Consider the following 20,978-nt stretch of genomic DNA (forward strand, 5'->3'; position numbering starts at 1 on the left):
GTGTCTTACTCCGAGTGACAGTGCAATTCGTCTTATCTATATTGTAGATTGTATTCTGCTAATCTAAATCAGAAAATGACGCAAAAATACTGAAATAGAGTAATATTTAAAATGGGTATAGGGGCCAGCTTCACGTGGACTGCACGCAGATGAAGCCCCAGTGAGGTGGACATTCCCTTGCCTATGGTATGGTATGAATCCTGGATTTTCTTTTAGATTTTGTTTGTGGTCAAAACCTAACGTTTTCGGAAATTAGCGCCAGTGAGGTGAAGCTACTGTTTTTTAAGCTGTAGGTTTGGGTCTCTGAGCTGGTCTACTAAAGAACAATGGTTCAAATATTCAAGATAACAAAATTAAGACTCCTGGCTGCGCATTCTAACAGACCGCAGGATATGAACAACTATTAAACAGTTTACTTCCGTCATTTTCAGTCGCATGTTTGAATCGCAAAGCAAATTTCGTTACAGATGCAGTTGCAGCTATTACGCATCTAGTCGATTGATGACTTGCAATATTGGGATTTTCTTTAATAGCAACTTCTCATCTCAATCATGTTTCAGTTGTTTCGTGTTACGTTAATTGTTATATGCAACATTATATAAGATCTCTCGGTTTCTTTTTCCATCGCATAACTTGCAAAATAAATATACAACCAATGTATAAGCTTCGGTCCAGCCGTCCAGAGTCCTTTGGACCACTAGGACATCAATCATGTCTGATTGACTGATTCCATACGTACTCAAAATAGCTGAAGACCTATGCTCATCAAGCCATTTCGGCCAGAACTATGATGAAAGGAGCAAAGACAACCGTAGAAGCCCGTTAAAAGAGTCTGACATCAAGGTCGGAATCATGACTTTATTTCACTGTTGACGGTGATCAGCTAGCCTTGAACATACACAACGCACTACACCAACTATGGGCCACATTCAAAACAGAAAGGACTGACAATTTCCCTTGGTTTATGTTATTTGCTCCTCATGACTAGGGTTGTATGTATTTGCACCCAAAATCCCTATTAACACATCTTTAATTATTTTAGTTTGATTTTGTCTACAAATTACCCAATGTATTCCAGTTGAATAGTGCAAAAAAATAAAACAACCAAGTTTAAGTAGTTTGGTAACAACAATATCACCCTAAATTTAGTGGACGTAATATCTTACTACGGTTATACTCGTAGCCACATCTCTACGTTATGATCCTCGACTTCACCGAAGATTCAACCAAACGAAAATCCGACCAATGATAGAGTAACCTAAAGACCTTCTTAACATAAGAGCTTGTGGTACATGTTATCATCTATTTGGGTAACCGGAGCGCCGAGAAAGTATCATGTCCACACTCCACACCCTAAAACGAATTAAAGTGAGAGCAGCCTAGAGAAATTAGAAAGCTTGTCAGTCTATATGATCTCCAAAAGCTACTAATAAACACCATTGTTAATACTTGCATCAGAACACCTTCCATTATAACGCAACATCATTGCTAGTTATTTTCATTCAAGTCATGATTATATATGGGGTTGCCTATTTAAGGGAGCAAAATAGGAACCTTTTAGATGGCACATTCTCCACCATTGACCTACAAGAGCCTTTGGAAGGGTCATAGGTTAGCCCGGGGTGCACAGAGGCAGGACAATCTGCATTATTGCAAGTAAATGGCGTATGGGGTGGTCTGGAAATTTCTGACAATTGGTTTGCATAATTTTCCAATTTACTTATATTTCTTTCTCCAATTGTTCTTGTTTTAGTTTTTTTTGAACTGAAAATTCATTCAATAAGGCAAACATAAGTCAAAAAGATCATCACATATTCATCTGATATCACCTATTTCATGATAGATAGAGCTTTCTGGTACATGTACCATAGAGATACATATGATAGACCAACTATCTAAATATTTCTGCACGATGCAAGAAAAATAATACCTACACCATGACAAACATGGTTTCGATAACAAAGCAAAGTAACCAAAACAAAAGCAAACTAAAATACATACAAGAAAAAAAAATAGACGTTAAGACGAGTGACATATGGTTAGGATAAAACGTAACTTACTGTCAGGACAAGCCCGACTGCACGCCCAAAGAGCAGGAACTGAAGACCAAATGTAACCCAACCAGCTCAGAAACTAGTCCTCTATCCCAAAGAAGAGATTGCTACCGATGCAAGGACCACGACATCACCGCCGCAAAATCACCTGAAGAGCCACCAGCAAAACATGTACATTAGTTGAAAAACCACAAAGAGTGTGCCACCGATGCGCATAGACCACCAACGCCTCCAAAACCAACTTTGCTGATGGGATTTCACAGACCTAGCATAAACAACAACCTCAATATCCAAGAGCATCATACCAGAATTGAACCAACCAGGTACAGTCAATCTCAAAAAATCCACCAAGAGCCAAGGCAAGAAATCTCTTCTAGAAGCAACACAACAGAGGTAGAGATAGAGCCTCTATCAGCGTTGGTTGCTGCCGGACAGAAATATGGAGATATGAAAGTGGCTAGCTTGCTATTGAAGAAATCACAAACAAGACTCATGCTCATTGTTCTTGTTTTAGTTCGGCAAAGACTTTGCCTTAAAAATGAGGTATCTTGCTCTCACCTAAACATATTTACAATGCCTTTGTATAGAGAACAAAAATTACATTGTATGCCCTCATCAAGACCTCAAGAGTAAAAGTAAGGGAATTGAAATTTGCACTCGTCATTTTACAAACCACTCACCTTTTGTTGGTAACTTAAATTTTGTCTTTAGTACAAGTATTTTGTCTTATAATTAAAAATTTAATAAGAAAGAAAGTGAGACTTACGTGGTTTGCAAAATTGATTTGATGAACTTGTTACCGTTTTTATGGTTAATATACAAAATTCTTCAAAAGCTTTGGTTACTGATTAGGGCATAGAGAACTCACACTTGAAAAACATAATATTGATCATTTGTAGGAATCAACATGAAAATGATCCACCCCGCTGGTTACATTAAAACTTAGGCCCAGTTTGTTTAAAGGGAATATGAGAAAATAAAATAGAATTTAATTCCTTTTCAGACGAATATGGAAATAGAAAACGTTTTGTTAATTCTATATAGGTGTTTGGTATATGTCAGAAATTAAATTAATAAATTAATTTTTCATTCTTATTGCAGTGTTTGGTGACTCATAAGAATGAAATATATATTGTAATTTTCAATTACACCCTTTTATGGTTTACTATCTAAACTTGATGAACACAAAGAATTTGCGTAAGAGATTTACAAAACATTAATCTCACTTGGTTCTAAATATGAAGTCTAACTTTCAAAAGTTACAAAATAGAATAAGAAACAAATATAAATGGATCATTTTTATTTTTTAGAGGGATAATTTTGTGGTGAAATTTATTTTGAAATACCACCCCTAACTAAATAATTCAATTCAGGCTTTATGGTGAAATTTATTTTCTATTGGATCTTATTTTTTGTTTCCATTTCGGTCTCAATTTATAATCAAACAACACCTCATAATGGAAAATAAAATTATTTTTCATTTCATACCATGATTTTTTGCATTCCAAACGGAGACTTAGGGCCCTGCTTCCATGAAGGACTCCCTTTTATTTTTGCCTACCTTTTTCGGGGTTCTTCGCCGCACTATATGCCTTACCACCAGCCTTGACTTGTCATGTTGGAGGGTAGTTGGTGCCCCTCCCCTCTTGGGCTTGATAATCATCTTTAGAGCCGCGGACTCCCGAAACCCTTTTACCTAGGGCTGGCATGGTATGAGAATTTACCACGATTATCGCAAAACAAATCGAGCCAATTAAATTGGTAACCGACATAGTCGGTTACCGACTTTTGCTGTTGGTTACCGTACCAATTATAGACTTGGCGGTACGGTACGATAATATATTTTCATTACCACGGTAATTACCGTACCGACGGTTAATTTCCTCTCACCTCTCTGTCTCTCAAGTCTCATTTTTGTGTTTTCTTGTTTGTTAATGGCAGAAGAACTCAAGAACTAGTGAACTATAAGGGATGGTTGGATGACTATGCATCTAGGCAGACTAGCAACACTGCAGCCTTGCAGTAGTCCAACAGCTTGTTCTCAATTATGTTTGTGATTTGTTAATGTGTTATTGAACAATTTGAAGTTTTGAACTGTGTTTGTGACTTTGTGGTTGTAATGTTGTATGATTCACTTGTATGAACTTTGTTAAGTTGGTTTTATAATTCTTTATTGATTATTTCATAGCAGGAAAACTCTAAAAGATTTGAGTCAGGTCTTATTTTTCATGAAAAAAAACTGGCCCAATTTAATGTTGGTAAATGCCCAACCGTACCGTACCAACATGTCGGTATACCGACTTTGGTAGTTAGTAATGGTAATAAAATTTTATTTACCGATTATAGTTGGTTAGTAATTGATAATGGTAAAAAAAATGTCGGTAACCGTATGCCAGCCCTACTTTTACCTAAAAGTTTCCATATCTGTAATCACAACAGACTTCTTCCCTTGTTGCCACAAGGGTTCGAGAGTTGGGGAAGCCAAAGATGAAGAGGAAGAGGAAGAGGAAGAGGCGCAAAAAACCATAGTCGGAGGTAGCGTGATTGGAAACTAGATCACCGAATAATACTCATCAAGCCGAGGATAATTTTGGCCAACATGGTCATAAAAGAGTTGACTTCTTTTTTAGAAGAAAAGTATATCAACAAATGATTGTCTTGAAATTCAATACTAGCTTATAACTTCTTCCAACAGTAGAGTGTTCGGAAAAATAAAAATAAAAATAAATTGGCTTTTGAAAATTAGGCGTGATTTATATCTATTGTGAGTAATTATTATGTGTATCCACCACACCACGTGACACTGTCATGTGGTGTATCCAGCTAGTCATATTACATCATGGTATAATTAACATACACGCAGTAAAAATGACAAAAATTTATTTACATATAAGAACCAATCAGAAACAATCACAGTAAAAGATGGACCAATAACATTAAAAATGTACGCCACGTGGGATATGTGGCGGGTATATATAATAATTTCTCTACCTATTGTATAAAAGTGGTAATACATTGGATTGGACAATAATACTCAGCGACATTACTTTTTTTTTAACATAGATGGATAAAGTCATTTATGAAACAATGTACCATATAAACACGAATTAGATTAACAATATAAACATGTCATAATGCAACCATATCTGCCAAACTAAATCAAACTAAACGTATTTCCTTTGATATCCAACCTCTGGAATCTAATTACCGAACCAACCCCACAACCCTCCTATTAGTAACAAGATAGTGCACTCCGCACAATCTCACCACTTATTGTCTGTGCAATTCAAGGTAGAACCATGATTTCATAATAAGTTGGGGTAGAAAAAATATTTACAATTATTTGTAGGTTATATATAAAAATTTGAGGTACGCCTTTGGTGCAATCAGGTGCGGCAGTCTATATAAAAGAGAGGGTGAGGAGGGTACAATAAAACAAGAGGAATCAAAAAGAAATATTATTGGAAACTATAAATGCTAAAGAAAATGACGGGTCATAATCTTCTAGTGTTACTAAACACTGTCGGGCCTTTGGTTTAGTGGCCGGTCCCCGCCCTCCCTATAGGACCCGATGTAACAGTTTACGGCCCACGGTTCTTCTTCCCCCACCCAACCAAAATTCAAAAGCTTCCACCCACCCAGTAACTCCGTGGTCCCCACCACCTTCTCTTTTTCATCCTCCTCCTTTTTAATTACCGACCTGAGTGCCAGTAAGAAAAAGAGGAAGTAGCAGACGAAGAAGCAAACGTTGCTTTCCCTACACTTCATCACATCCCTCTATCTCTTGTTACACCATAGACATTATTTGACCGCCATAGCCGAACCCCATTGAAGATTTGAAGCTATTCCAAACCCTCTATCTATTTCTCTCTCTATATATCAACCTCACTTGCCCATTTCGCCCACATTTCCTTCTCTCTGCTAGTCCAATTCAAGCTGTGGAGGTATTTTTGTTATCTGTTATTCGAGTGGAATTTACTAATTTAGCTCCGGAATTGAGCTCTGTTTTGGGTTTCAAGTGTTGGTTTCGTGGTAGTGTGATGGACCCAATTGCCGGAACCGTGCCCGGACTCGACGCGCTCCATTTCTGCGAGGAAATCCAGCGGCTCATGACGGTGCCGCCGCCGCAGCAGGAGAACGCCAGCTCCTTCACGGCTCTTCTGGACCTCCCGCCGACTCAGGCCATGGAGCTCCTCCACCTCTCGCAGGAGCCCGAGGCTAATCTAGCGGCGGTACGTCCGGCGGCTGTCTCCGGTGAGCCGTCGTGCGTGCTTCCTTTCAATTCCAGCCTCATGTTTCCCAGCGACGCCGAGCTAATCGAACGCGCCGCCAAGTTCTCGATCTTCGGCGGCGGCGGCGAGCAGTCGCCGGTGGCGGCGAATCCCGGAGTCGATTTGGAGAGGGTGAAGAGCGAGCCGGCCGAGACCGATTCGAACCCTAACTCGTCGCTGGAGACCAAGACGAACAACCTAAGGCCGTCGGCGAAGAGAAAAGAGAGAGAAAAGAAGGTAAAATTAGGGTTGCTAGGTTTTGCTCCTTTCTCAATTTCGCTGAATTATCAAACCTCAAAACTCAAATCAAACTCAAATTTCAGGGCAAGGTGTCAGTGAAGAAGACCAAAATCGAAGTCAAAGAAGACGCCGATAAGGTTCCCTATGTTCACGTCCGAGCTCGCCGTGGCCAAGCCACCGATAGCCATAGCTTAGCCGAAAGAGTAATCATCTCCTCAATCTTAATTAAGCCCTTAATTAGCCTTCACTAGTGATTATTTTTAGTATTAACACTAATTTCGTATTTATATTATAGGCGAGGAGAGAGAAAATTAATGCGAGAATGAAGCTGCTACAGGAGCTGGTCCCAGGATGCAATAAGGTTTGATTAAAATCTTAATCTCCGGATTAATTGCTTAATTGAGATTTTGTGTTGGATTATAAAAATGAAAGTGAATCCGTCTCTATTGTCTCAGATAATCTGGGTGATCTTAATGTGCTTCTAATCATTGTTAACCAAAGTCTTGCTTTTTGTACCAAGAAAAGTGCTATTTGGCTTGTGGTTTGTAGTCCTAGTGGCATTTTCGTAATTTCGATGTACTTTTTTTTGTTTGGGGAGGCCAATTGATAATTGATAGAAAGGACAGCCGGACAGGTGGTGGGGTGAGAGGGTACTACTGGGTTTGGTGAGATGTCCTTTTGAAGGTCAAGTTTGTTACCTGGAATTTCCTATCATCCCAAAAAAAAATTGTTTTGCTTTTTTTTTTCTCAGCAAGAAAAAAAAAAGTTTCAGAAAATTTGTACTTCCCCCCCCCCCTAAATGACAATTGTATTTCCAAATTAGTCTAAAACTGTGTTTTGTTTTCAAGAGAGGATATAAACCCCTTTTACTACCTTTGAACATTGTCATATGGAGCATTGATAGCTGGAGTGAGAGAGTTGAAGTCCTTGGGGAGACCCACATAGTGGGCAGGTTGCATTAGATTTTTTTTGGGTCCCATATACTGCTTCAATAGCTAATCTCTATTCTAAGGGTGCATGGTACCATCTTCTGCAGCAAGTTTGGTATCCATCCTTAGTTGGATGATGGAAAGAGGAAGACAAAAGAAAGCCTCCTTTAACAAACTGCCATGACCTAACTGTGTAGGACGTGATGTGAGATTCATTAGAGTTCACATAGGTTAGCTAAAGCAAAAATCTATTGCATTTCATATTTCGTGACTGCTGATGACAAGTATTCGAGCCTTTATTGGAACTTTGGAATGCTTTTGTACAGTGGCTATATGTTGGCTGGAACAAGATTTGCAGTATAATTCGGCAGATGACCTTTTACTTGAACCACTAGTCTTGTTTTTGTGAAAAAACCAGAGGGTAAGTAGGTGTAAGGGTGAGAACATTCATCAATGAATACCAAATGGCATTTGATCCAGTGAGCTGTACCTTAGGGACCTGACTGGATCAAAGGATTTATGCTGATCCATTGAGCTATACTGATACAGCTTGTTTCTTTGATGCCACTAAAGTTTAAATGAAAAACTTTTTGACAATGAAAGGGGTCTACCAGGTTAAGCGCACTCTTTATTTGTCAACATTCTTTACCAAATACCTCACATTATTGAATGTGTGCATTTGCTGGTTTATTCTTCCAACTCCATAGTCAGTCACTAATACATCTCTGATTTGCAGATTTCAGGTACGGCCTTAGTTCTGGATGAAATTATCAATCATGTGCAGTCCCTACAACGTCAAGTTGAGGTCAGACCTGCTGCACAACTCATACATATCAAGTAATAGTTTTAACGCTGCAATGATACAGCTTGAACTTGAAAGAAAAATGGTTAAAGAATCCTTCATTGTTTTTTTTTTCTTCTGGATGAGTCTTGCAATAGTTGATGGGATCTTGTGCGTCCAAAAAGACCTACCGGAGACTAATATCGGGATGATGGTCTAAAATCCCTTGCTGAATCTTATCACCGTTTTAAAATACACAAAAGACTCTGCTTTTCTCCCCATATGCATATAGACTTGAAGCTGTCCATGTATACTATCATTTTGGTCTCAATTTTGTTTGCATTTGTTGGTTTCTCTATTTTAGCTACACAGCAACTGAAATGGCGAAATCATCCAGGAAAATGATTATAATAGATGATTAACGTGTATAGATTTGTCACTGATAATTTGAACAGTCTTGTACTGCCATGATCTCATTATTTTACGTGTTTCATTTATTCCAGTTCTTATCGATGAGACTTGCGACAGTCGACCCAAGAATCGACAGCAACCTTGATCATTTATTGGCCCCTGAAGTAAGTGTTACATAGCTGCTTCAAATATATGCTGTTGTAAAAACTACTAAGCTATTTTCGTAGTTGATTAAGTTGTTGGCTCTGAGTTATGATGCATGGCTGTCAGCTCAGGGTTTAACATTTTGAAAAAGGTTTAATTTTAGCATAGTTGTTTTACGTAGTACGTCAAATGTTGGGTCACCTTAATTATATGCATGCTTTTGTTTGTCAAAGTTTTAAATGATCTTTTGCATAATTTATAGATTGCTATGCAATTAAATGCACTATTCAATCATTATCAACATGTCGGGTCAATGTTGAATATTAAACCGACTATTCTGTATGCCCTTAAGCTACCTTTATAGTTTGAGCTGGTCTTTAGATATTGATGGATTACTATTATTTTAGTTATATAACAGACATCCAGTCTATGCTTATCCATGCTGGGGAGTAATGACACTGAATCCTAACTATTTACTGTGACTCCTGGACCCTATGTTTTGCATCTGTTTGGAGTGATATTTTGGTAATTGAGAGGCTAAATTAGTTCAACGAGCAAGTTCAATACTTGAATTAGTAGTAAAATAGTATATATCATTTTTTGTTACTCATGTATTTGTATCACCTCCACAACTTTTCAGAGTCTATCCCTAATGCAAAGTAACTTCTCCAATATGGCTCCACCCCTTATGTGGCCTGAATTTCCCATCAGTGGGAACAGACAACAGTATCAACAGCAATGGCATTTTGATGCACTTCATCAGCCAGGTTGGGGGAGGGAAGAAGATAATCATACTTTCAATACTCCAGAGGCATTGCTCATCAGTTGCAATTCTTCGGCAAATTCAGGTACAATTGCATATATATATATATATATATATATTATTCTTACAACAGTTGCTAGCATACCAGCTGTGCAAATATTTGTCATGGGCATGGCAACATGCTTCCATGTCTCACCCTGAGGCACACTAGTTAATAGGTGCCACAGTTTCAACTAGTGTGCCATCTGAATTGGATTTACATTAGGTGCAACTTATTTAAACTTGAAAAGCAATATGAATTAATCCGATTAGCTTCTAACTCGATCCACTTCTTAAGAGGAAAATAGGAGATTGACTTTTTGTTATTGCGGCACAGCATCTCTGCACACAGGTCATGTGAAGACGGAGCTGTGAAGACAGTAATCAAGATGTACCGTTAGAAGTGTACATATGAAGTATAGTATTAGCAGTTAGCTGGAAGTAGAGGAGATTGTTCAACATTCGTGGTGGATTTCTGTGTTCTCTATTTTGTCAAGGGCAGTTAAAATCCTGGTTATCCTCACCTATAGAGGTGATAGATTTGGTATGGTGTTATTATAAGATAGAACAATAGTATCATATTATATATATTATACTAACTTTGAGGGTCACTCAAATCTGATACTTATTTTTTGAACTGGTTGATTTGATTCCTGTTGTAAAATCATTGAAAGAACCATTTGGTCTACTATGATTTAACCTCGATCTATTCACTTTCCACCACCATGTTTCTCACGCACTTGTCAATTGTCATTATAAGATGTATCAAGACCTAGATTGCTAGAATGAAGTATGGTTTGATTGGTGGTGACTAGTTTGAAACCAATGTCATCACGCTCTACATATAAACAAAAGTACTAAAGAAGACGAGCATAAGAAGAAAAACTATTTACTATGCGTGGAGGAAACACTAGGACCTAGCCGCGCCGTTCTCCCTATAGGGTTTCATTGAAACCCTACCACTATAAAACAGCAATTCTCGTGCTATTCTATACTATCCTAGCCTCTGGTACCCTCGTTCCTCTGGTACCCTCGTTCTCTCGTTCACCATCTTGTCCCTAGAAGAAGTCACCGCAAGCTTTGCTAACTCGCTGGCTTTAGCAAGCGGAGATGTCATCGATGTCTCACGCTTGGATCCCTCTGATGATAGTCCACCAGACACCAATCTTTTCCTCTTAGCCAAAACCCTCTTAACCAGGTGGTCACGTGCCTCTACTACAGCTTCCCAAAATTGGTCTCCAAGAAGGTATATTCCAATTTACAGGTTTGGATGCACCTCCTATGTCATCTGTTGCTCGGAACTTGTTTGCTCCAAAGACTACTCCTCATAAGTCGACAATCCGCACGCGAGAGGTGCATAACACGCCCTTTGATACTCTTGCTATGCTTCCTTTTGATCCCGCTGACCCTCCCATCAACACCTTTAGATGACGGAATTTATTATTGCATTTCATTGATGTTCAAGGACAATTAAAGACTAATTAAACACATACTAATTTAAAAAAAAGTCAGTTAAGTTATATTTCATTAAAGATCAATTTAACATATTAAAAAAATCTTACAAACATGCATATACTTTAATATGGGTAATTACTTTTTTTTTAAAAAAGTTAAGAGTAGGTGATATATGATTGACATTAGTGAATTTAATTTCATTTATGGATTTAATTAAAGAATAAATAGCTAAGACTAATTATAATTGATATTGGTGAATTTGATTTCATTCTTTAATTCAGAAAAGAAAAATTAGACGTTTCTTTGATTTAACATATATTAACAGAAAACCCTAAATATGCATCAATAAATATGGAAATTTACATCAATAACTACTATATATATATATATATATGCTGTTGTAGGGAAAATGGAATGAATATACTCATCTCATTGATAATCCCCTTTATGTAGGAGTCAAGCTTACAATAGAAATAAATGGTAATTACAATGACAATTAAGGCTACATAATGGTGATTGATCCGTTACATCCGTTGACCATAAACGTCATTAACTCATTCTTTTATTTGCATTAATGAAGGCACACTAATGATGTTTTTCCTTTAACACCCCCCCTTGTGCCGAGTTTTAAAAATATAATGGTGCATAAGATGTTGCCTCATTAAAAACTTTGCCAAGTAACAAAACCCAATGAGAGAAAATAAAACCTTGGTCGAAGGGGAAAGAGCACAACGCACCTATGACATTTGAGATAAAATATATATGTGCTAGACTCCCCCTGATGTCTGCACCTCCCCCTGATCTTTACATTAATCATGAGAGCTTTGATTATTTTTGTATATTTTATTATGTGTTTTATTTGGTACGTATTTCTTACGCCAAAAATGCAACGACGTGGATAGTATTCATTCTCATCATGTCGTTTTCTATTTTCTTTATAGGGACTATAAACCTAAACCTTTAGGTATTGTTGTTGCGTGGATGCTAAGCTATACAACGAATGAGAGGTCGAGTCAAGTATATTGTGTTAAGTGCAATAATGCGTGTTTGCACTTGTATATGGAATCTCATTTCCCAACACTTATTCGTCATTTTTCAATTAGACGAAAAAGAATCTATCTTTAAAGACTCCGACTGATCATAGGAGCTATGGAAGTCTCACTTTTAACCTTTAGAGTGCTTAAAAGCCGATTGATGGTTTAATCATCAATATTACAGTCCTCAAGATCCATTTTGAGTGATCTTTTTCATTCTCGACTTAGGATTTGTAATGACGACATCTTTTTAGTTCATCAAAAGACTCTGCAAATCCATATTGAATACGCAATGACATAACACATCTGATCCCTATTGATAATCAAGTATTTTACTTCGTGAACGTTTCAAATTTTTTTGTAATGCTACGTGATCTAGAACAATTTCTTGGGTGGATAAAGTCTGTTCTATGACTTTCATGTATATCTATTAATTTCGATCCCCATAGAGATACCTTATTTCACCATTCATAAGCTGCATTTGTTAGTTTTTCGGAAACTACCAAACTGATAAGGTAGTGGAGTGCAATGACTTCCATTACGAGGATATCTCTTTATGGTCCATTACAAAAGGATATTTCTCGTAGTCGATTCCAGTGCGTTTGTGAGAGACATTACACCATAAGGTGAGTCTATATTCTTAATTCTCATACGCATCCTAACAAAGATATATGATAGGGGTTTACACTTGCGGTGTTGGCTTCACCTACCCAAATACCTATCTCTTTGTTAGTGAACTTTAGTTCATGCTGGATCGCTTCTTTCCATTGGGCCAAAATTACTACGTTATTATTTCTCAACGAAGTATGGTTCGATATAAAGACTCAATATCCTACATCCTTATGTGGTTTGTACTTGGTAGAGATCTCTATATATTCAAGGATTTGTTCTAACATCTGAGGCGTCCCCCAGTGATAACTAAAATTCAGGAATTCTCGTAAGGCGGATTTGAGATTATGGATCAATGGATCCAATTGTGCCAAACTCATTTTCTTCCTTTAATCGAGTATATATCGAACATAAGGTGGTCTTCCCCTCTTCCTTGGAGAGCCACGGCCTATGACACCATTTATGCCACTTTATGGTGCCAACATGCCACCATCTATGGTGGAAACGCAATGCCCAATTCATTTTGGGTGGCGTCATGTCCTCTTCTTAGGACATTGAACCTTGCAAGCCTAATTGCAGCTAATATCTGTGATCTCATCACTTTGTGCAATAGTGGAGATCAAGATGAGACACAGTGGGGACAAACCACGACAATTCATGTCGTTCCACTTGAACATTCTTTGTTCTTATCTCCCCCTAACGATGGGAAGTATGTCTCATCAAAGTGATATTCCACATATCTAGCAGAAAAAGAGATCACTTGTCAAAGTTGCAATATAGCGGACTATCTGGATGCTCGTCTCTAGTGAGAACATTTATTCACATTAGTTGGCTTCACCATTATGTGATGTGGCGTTGCAATTTGACACGTAGGTTAATCTAGTTGAGCTCAAGGATTCTAGATCCGTGTCAATCCTGGCGTGCTCAAGTATTTGATTCTTCGATATTATCGATTGTAATTCCTTTTACAATGATTAAGGTGATAGCCAAAAACTAGTGAGTAATAAGTTGTTTATGCAAAAATTACACTACCATAAACGGAAAGATTGGTGTGCATTACAATTTACCAATATTAAGACTAGTATTTTAGTCATTTTCCGTGAGACCAAGTGGGTTTGTAACTAGCATAAATAACATTAGTTTTAATAGTGAATGGTGTGATGACACGTGACCAGCGTGTCGACACATCAACCAACACCATAAATTATTTAAAGTGTCCGCAAGTTGATTGAATTAATCTACATAATTTTCGTTGGATTCAATCCTTGAACACATTGAGAATACATGTCCTTTGCATAGGATGATCTCAATCCAAATTTCTTTAAGAAATTGATAAGATTTGAATGATTAGCTTTGCATAGGATGATCTCAATCCAAATTTCTGTAATTTCAGAGTGAAGCTTCCCTCTGGATAGAGACTATATATATATATATATATATATATATATATATATATAGGGTATTGATAGTTATTGTTCCATTGATGTTTGAGGACAATTAAAACTAATTATGATAAATTTTGACAGTAAACATTGAAATTTAAGACTAAGGAAACATTGGTGTATTGATAAGGTTCAAAATTAAGACTAACATATAAATTTTAATAAATTTAGAAGATTAATATTTGTTTTTTTTTAATTAAGATTCAATATGCTGATTTAAAAAAAAAACATATGCATGAACATCTCCGTATGGACATATATAGATTTAGGCATAAATGCCGATTTGCACCCTGAATTTGGTTGAAATTGTCAATTTGCACCCCGAACTTGCATTTGAGTCAATTTACCTCCTAAACTTGGTAAAAATTGCCGATTTACACCCTGAACTTGTATTTGAGTCAATTTACCTTCTAAACTTGGTAAAAATTGCCGATTTGCACCTCATCCGTTAAATTTAACTGTTTCTATCTAATTTTGCGTCACATGTCATGCACATGAGGGGTAATATTGTCATTTTCTATTTATATTTTTCTTATAAACAAATAAAAATATTCTTTAAAATGAGGATTATTTTGTTAATCAAATTATTTATTTACATCTTTTTTCTATCTACTTAACCCTACTTTGAATTATATATTCAATATACCCACCCATTCAAATATAGTGTGTTGTGTATAAATATATTTTTATATGTACACATTGTTGGAGGATGAACAAAACGAGAATAATAACGACGTAATAGAACATAACGTAACTGTTTATTGATTGATAATAAAGCCTATATATAGGCATTACATAACCACAATCCCGTAGGATTCGGAGTCCTAATCTATTACAGAGATGCGAATCTATCTCTAACAGGAAACCTAATAAGGCTAAGACACACATAATGGTAGAATATTAATTCTCTCAGAACACACATTTATTTTTAATTTTCAATGTATTTATTTATTTATATTTTTTCTAATATATTTTAACATACGGTATCACATAAAATAATAAATATATAAATCAATAACATGTTTCGAAAAAACAAACATTTTAGCAAGTGTTCCTCTTAAGTAATTTTATTAATTTATTTCATTATTCAATATGAATAAATATATAATAAAAATATTACCCCTTATGTGCATGACATGTGACGCAAAATTGGATAGAAACAGTTAAATTTAACGGTTAGGGTGCAAATTGGTAATTTTTACCAAGTTTAGGAGGTAAATTGACTCAAATGCAAGTTCGGGGTGCAAATTGACAATTTCAACCAAATTTAGAGTGCAAATCGGCATTTATGCCATAGATTTATATGGTAGGAAATTTTGAAAATAGTCGTACATTGTAGTTGGATATATAGGGATATTGTTTTTTGGAAAAAGGGTATATGATGTATAGGGATGTCCAATCTCTATATTGATAAGGTCTAGATCGATTGCAATGGCTGTCCAATTAAAAGAAAGGGTGCGGATCAAGATTATAAGCCGTTGGATAGGCCTAGATCTAACGATCCCTATCCATCACACACAGCCAAATCACAATAATTCAAATCTCTCATTCCTTCATAAAATCGGCGGATCTCAGATCCATTCTCTCTTTTCTCTTTCTTTACCAATCAGTTCTCCCTTGCAATGCTCAAATTCTATATCCGTCCTCCTTCATTATAATTGACAGAAATCATATCTCTCTCACACAAATATCTTCTCTTCTTCCTTCCTCCATTATAATTGACAGAAACACATATCTCTTCTCTTCTTCCTCTTTCTTTCCCAATCTTTTCACCATTCAGATCCCAAAACCCACTATTTTGAATCAAGAGCTTCCGGCACCGCACTCGTCGTATTCGTTGAATAAGCCTAATACCTAGGTAAGGAATCAAAGAGTTTCGATATAACTTGGGGTCTCGGCTAGGCTTTTGGTGGCTTGAAAATTGATTGGGGTTTGGTCTGACTTTAGAATGGAGGTTTTGCTCGATTTGGGATCTAGGTTATCGTCGAGCTTGGACGGTCGGTGGTGTGAGCTCCGCTGTGTAAGTGGCGGTGGCGGTGGCGGTAGTGGTGGTTTCAATGGTGGCAAGTTGATGTAGTGGTGAGTTGTGACGGCTTAGGTGGCGGTAGATTAAGGACAATTAAGACTAATGAAACTTAATTAATGTACCAAATAATCTGATTAATCGCATATTAATATTTACTAATTAATATAAAAAATACAGTATAATAGAAAATATAAAAAATAAAATTCATATAAGAATTACATTTAGAAATGAAAAAATTTCGATAACTAAGGTGATGTTCCGGGAGAATTACTATTCTACCATTATGTGTGTCTTAGCCTAATAGGTTTCCTGTTAGGAGATAGATTAGCATCTCCGTAATAGATTAGGACTCTGAATCCTATGTGATTGTGGTTTTGTAATGCCTATATATAGGCCCCCATATCATTTAATAATACACAATTATTTCATCCTGAAACACGTTATCATGCACTTTGCCCTAAAACCCTGAACTTTTAGAGCCATAGAATTTTTTTTTCTATTTCCTCCACCGTCGGCCGCCGTCATTTCCGGCCTTCGGCATCTCCTCGTCGGCGCAGCCCCGCACCACAGCCCCTGCACGCAGCCCCCGCACCACTGCATGCAGCCCCTGCGACCCCCCTGCTGCCCCTGCACGCAGCCCTCGCACGCGACCCCTGCACCCCACATCCTGCTCTGCTGCCCTGCAGCCCCTACGACCCCCCTGCTGCCCCTGCACGCAGCCTCCGCAGCCCCGTAGGGTCCCATATGCAGTCGCTCAGCAAAAACATCTTTTTTCCCCGCAAGACCCCGCATCAAAGGATTCAAAATTTCTCCTCACGCATATCTACGCAAGAAACGCGAACTTCACAAGAAAACTCTTCGCTCAAGAGAAGCTACTCCCGTCTTCTCAACCCTTTTGGGCCTATGGCCTGCCGAGCACAATAGCCCTTTGGGCTTCATACTGTATTTTCTTTTCCTTTTCCCTATTTCATTATTTAAATGTTCATTGGCACGTTTTTATTTATAACGATATTTCACGTGCTCGTATAGGTAAAATCATTGCCCGTCGTACTATGGTGATGACATTCATGCCGAGATTGACCATATTTTTGTCATCTACATACGATTTCGATCGTATCCTCCCAAGATTTTTATGTCGTCGGACGAAGATCGAAAATGAATTCATCAAGCAACTTCATGCACGGCGATCGATTTGCAGAACAATTTAATTCTATGCGGTTTATTTGGTAGACCAACAAGTATGTTTTTCTTAAAGTTGCTGCTTTTGAACATATATATATATATATATATAAATTATTAGGCGCTATTAGCCTTCTTCATGTTTCTTTTCCGGCATTCTTATAACGCCGATGAGACCAAAGAGGGATATGATTCCCCTTTTAGTCGACATTTTCGTGTGACGGTCCTAGGGGAGTCACGTTATTATTTAAAAGGGAAGATATCGATTTCGTGTGGTCGCCTGAGTGCACCGCTGTTTTGGGTGCGATCATGAGTATCGCCGATATGCATCGATTATTTTGTGACCATATACATCACAACCCTTCTAATTCTGGTTACATACTTGATTAGTTTCGATTATTCGAAACCTATACAACCCTCGTTTTCTCATGGATACGTCGCCATCACGACTGTTATTTGAATGTTTGAGTTTTCTTAAACTCATGACTATAAACGATAATCTCAAGGTCTACGTACTCATTTATTTGAGTTGAAATTCATTACCCTGAAGCAACACTATTTGTTGACAAAAGATCCCAAAAATAACACATTCTGTGAGACACACTTAAAGTTATTCAATAAACGTCAATGACGTTGTATTACCAGAGTTGACCTTGAAGCATGCTCCACATCCGAGAAACACATGTCATTTTTGGCACTGGTATCTATTTCTTGAGGGAATTTCGGAGATGGAAACGTAACATTCTTCCATTCTCAAGTAAGTACATTTTTTAGCCTCAGGCTAAGGCTCCGCCCGATTCGATATGCAAGATTTTGTTGCTACGGATTTTTGATTAGTCAATCTATTTTGACTATGTTTTCTGCTTACTATTTTTCAAGTATGACGTTGGCATTGCCATGTTTCTTGCTCGACTTTAGCTTAAGTCGTCTATTGAAATTGGAAGCTTGTTTGCGTTGTATTAAATATTGGCATATTCAATAAAATTTCTCGTATTTCTTGTTTACAAGATGATCTCGTGAAACTTTTATTTGCCTTGACTTAACATGAATGGTCAACGTTTGCAACTCACGTGGTTTTTAAATTGGCCGCTTTTGGGTTACATGGGACCCCAATAGCACTACATTGTTTGGACCTTAAAATTTGGAAAACGTACCTCGGAATGTCAAAATTAACGTTGTTTTTCCCTTTCGACCATTTTACGGTGTTTCCAGCACCGCCACCCGGTTTCTGCCGGCGTTCCATGTCGGATCTGAAGTTCCGGCCTCCATACCGGCCAGTTCCGGAAATCGGTGCCGCCAGTTTCCGGTGAGTTTTCTGACGATTTTTCCGTCGTTTTTCGTCATTTTTCCGGCATATTTCCAATAGTTTTTACTGCTACGTTTCGTAGTCCAAATTTCACTCTGTTTTGAGTTATTTTGACATGGTTTTCCGGTTAATTTTCTGGTTTTCTCCAAGTCGTTTCATAGCTCAAACGATTTTATTATTATTGGTGACCACCCGTACCAAATGGATGGTTTTCCACCATAATTGTTAGGTATTCAACTGCTCCAATACCATGTTTTTCCAACTTTTAAGTTGAAGAATGTAGTCCTATTGCCACGTGATACACTCGATGGGATTGCACATTTGTTTCAATACCCCCTCTTATAATATCCTACGGCGTATTGTCTAGAGAAGTTCATCGCATTGTTGACTCTCTTAATTTTATTTTGAGCATGTCCCGCCATGAAATCGAGTGTCTTGCTAATTGCGTAACCACCCACATTGTCCTACGGCGCAAGTAATTGTTTTACGGATCTGGTGCGGAGATTGTGTTCTATATCTTCGTGTCTTGCTAAGTTTTTAAAGGCCATACATGCCAATGATGGATTTTCATCTTGATATTTGTGTTAAGAATGAAGTGGAATAAATCTGTCAGATTTCATTGACAATAGTTTTTTCAAGCTTAGACAGTAGCTTTGTTAGCCTGTGGACATAACTTTGCTTGCCTGCAGCAGTAGTTTTATGTAACTCAAGATTCTTTAAGTCATGGGTTCGGTTTTGCTGACATGATAAGTTTTGGTCATTTTAAACCAGATATGATGATTCGAGTTCTTTGAAATTCACATGATCATCTATTTTTCATGATCACGAAGTGATTGGAGGATCACCTCACCCATGCTCCACACGGTGAGGCCGAGCCTGCCCCTCTCGGCGGCTCCATGGCATTCAGGCCGTCGGTGGCGGCATCGCCTCCTTCATTGGAGCTTGTGATGCCTCCCGTGTTTTCTAATACCTCCATGGCAATCTCTGATGCCTATCGCTCATTTTGCAAAGCTTGTTATCTTGCTAGATTTCAAGGAAGTCCTTATTTGCTAAGGTTCTAACCGATAACATTCCATTCTTACAAAGTATTTAAGGTGACATTAGTGGACTATATCCTACCGAATGCGGACATTTTTCGGTATTTTTATGGTATAGGTTAAGAGCATCGACGCGTTGGTCACACGTCGCTTTGCTTTCCACAATGAACGCTACATTTGCTAAGTTTTTAGCTATGATCATCATACTAAGGGCTCACCACCCTTCCCATCCTCTCAAATCTATTTGATTGGATACCGTTGGAGAGTTCACCTCCACGACTTTGATGATTTCATTTTGCATATCTACCGGGATCGTCGTTGAATATATTATTCCTCATGTTCATTCATTGCACGATCCAGCAGAGCTCGGACTTGGTTATGGGTACTAACCTGCCGATTTTTGCATGAGGATATGTAATGATGTTGCATGCAGTGACACTTATTCGTTTCAGACCCACAACTTGCCAAGCGTGTAGTGCGTACAAGATGGTCACTAGATACGGTCCCAACGTTCTTTTCACTAACACCTATTTGGTTAAAAGTTTTTATGTGCCTCTATTGTAGTTATCTCAATGGGTCTACTTGAAACGATTAATTATTCTGGTTAGTTATGATTTATGAATCACCAACACTTGTCCGCTATTTCCAATCTACAACCGTAGATCTCTATCCTGCGATATTAGCAGACGGTCACTTCGATGAGACATACTTCTCGTCGTTAGGGGGAGATATGGAATGCTCCCATTCCGGTTTTAACGCCAGAAATTGACGTGGTGTGGCACTATGTCTCATTAAGATCCAGCACTACTCAAAGTGAGTAAATGTGCAACACATTATCAACCTCTAGAAAGTTAAAGATTCGATGCTCAATGACTTTACCGATATTGCGAAAGTGACGAGATCGCACATAAATGCTGTAATGTGCCGATAAGGTTGGAACTCTCATAATATGAAAGAATTTCATATGACCTGGTCCTAGCACCATTGGCACCATCCCTGACAGTGGGAAGGAAGCCGGCGATAGCACCATCGTACGATGTGTTGTCGGTGCCTGTGGTATTGCACCACAAAACAAGGGCGGCAAACGCAAAGATGGACTAGTAATGGTCATAGCTTCGGTCTTGGCTCCTACCTAGATGAGGGGAAGACCATTATTCTCTAGAATCAAAACCAAAAAGAAGCGAAGTGCGTAGGCACAAGTATTTCGCCCATCATCAAGAGATATTCTCTAAACATGTGTAATAGCTAAGTTTCTGTG

The 20,978-nt window shown here is 37.9% G+C and overlaps 1 protein-coding gene across 2 annotated transcripts; it reads left to right on the plus strand.

Moving 5' to 3' along the window:
• Positions 1–5,856: 5,856 nt before the first annotated feature.
• On the plus strand, positions 5,857–10,350 carry LOC126798428 (transcription factor bHLH48-like). 2 transcript variants are annotated; one of them, XM_050525391.1, is made up of 8 exons: positions 5,857–5,998; positions 6,074–6,562; positions 6,649–6,768; positions 6,861–6,926; positions 8,231–8,299; positions 8,779–8,850; positions 9,471–9,678; positions 9,970–10,350. In XM_050525391.1, the coding sequence occupies exons 2-8, from the start codon at positions 6,095–6,097 to the stop codon at positions 10,005–10,007; spliced, it is 1,041 nt and encodes a 346-aa protein (XP_050381348.1). In that variant the 5' UTR covers positions 5,857–5,998; positions 6,074–6,094; the 3' UTR covers positions 10,008–10,350. The 2 variants fall into 2 exon arrangements, with proteins under 2 accessions (XP_050381348.1, XP_050381347.1); XM_050525390.1 differs by having other exon boundaries at positions 5,857–6,562.
• The last annotated feature ends 10,628 nt before the right edge of the window (positions 10,351–20,978 follow it).

The sequence above is a fragment of the Argentina anserina genome, chromosome 6, assembly GCF_933775445.1.
Source record: "Argentina anserina chromosome 6, drPotAnse1.1, whole genome shotgun sequence".
NCBI classification, from domain to species: domain Eukaryota; kingdom Viridiplantae; phylum Streptophyta; class Magnoliopsida; order Rosales; family Rosaceae; genus Argentina; species Argentina anserina.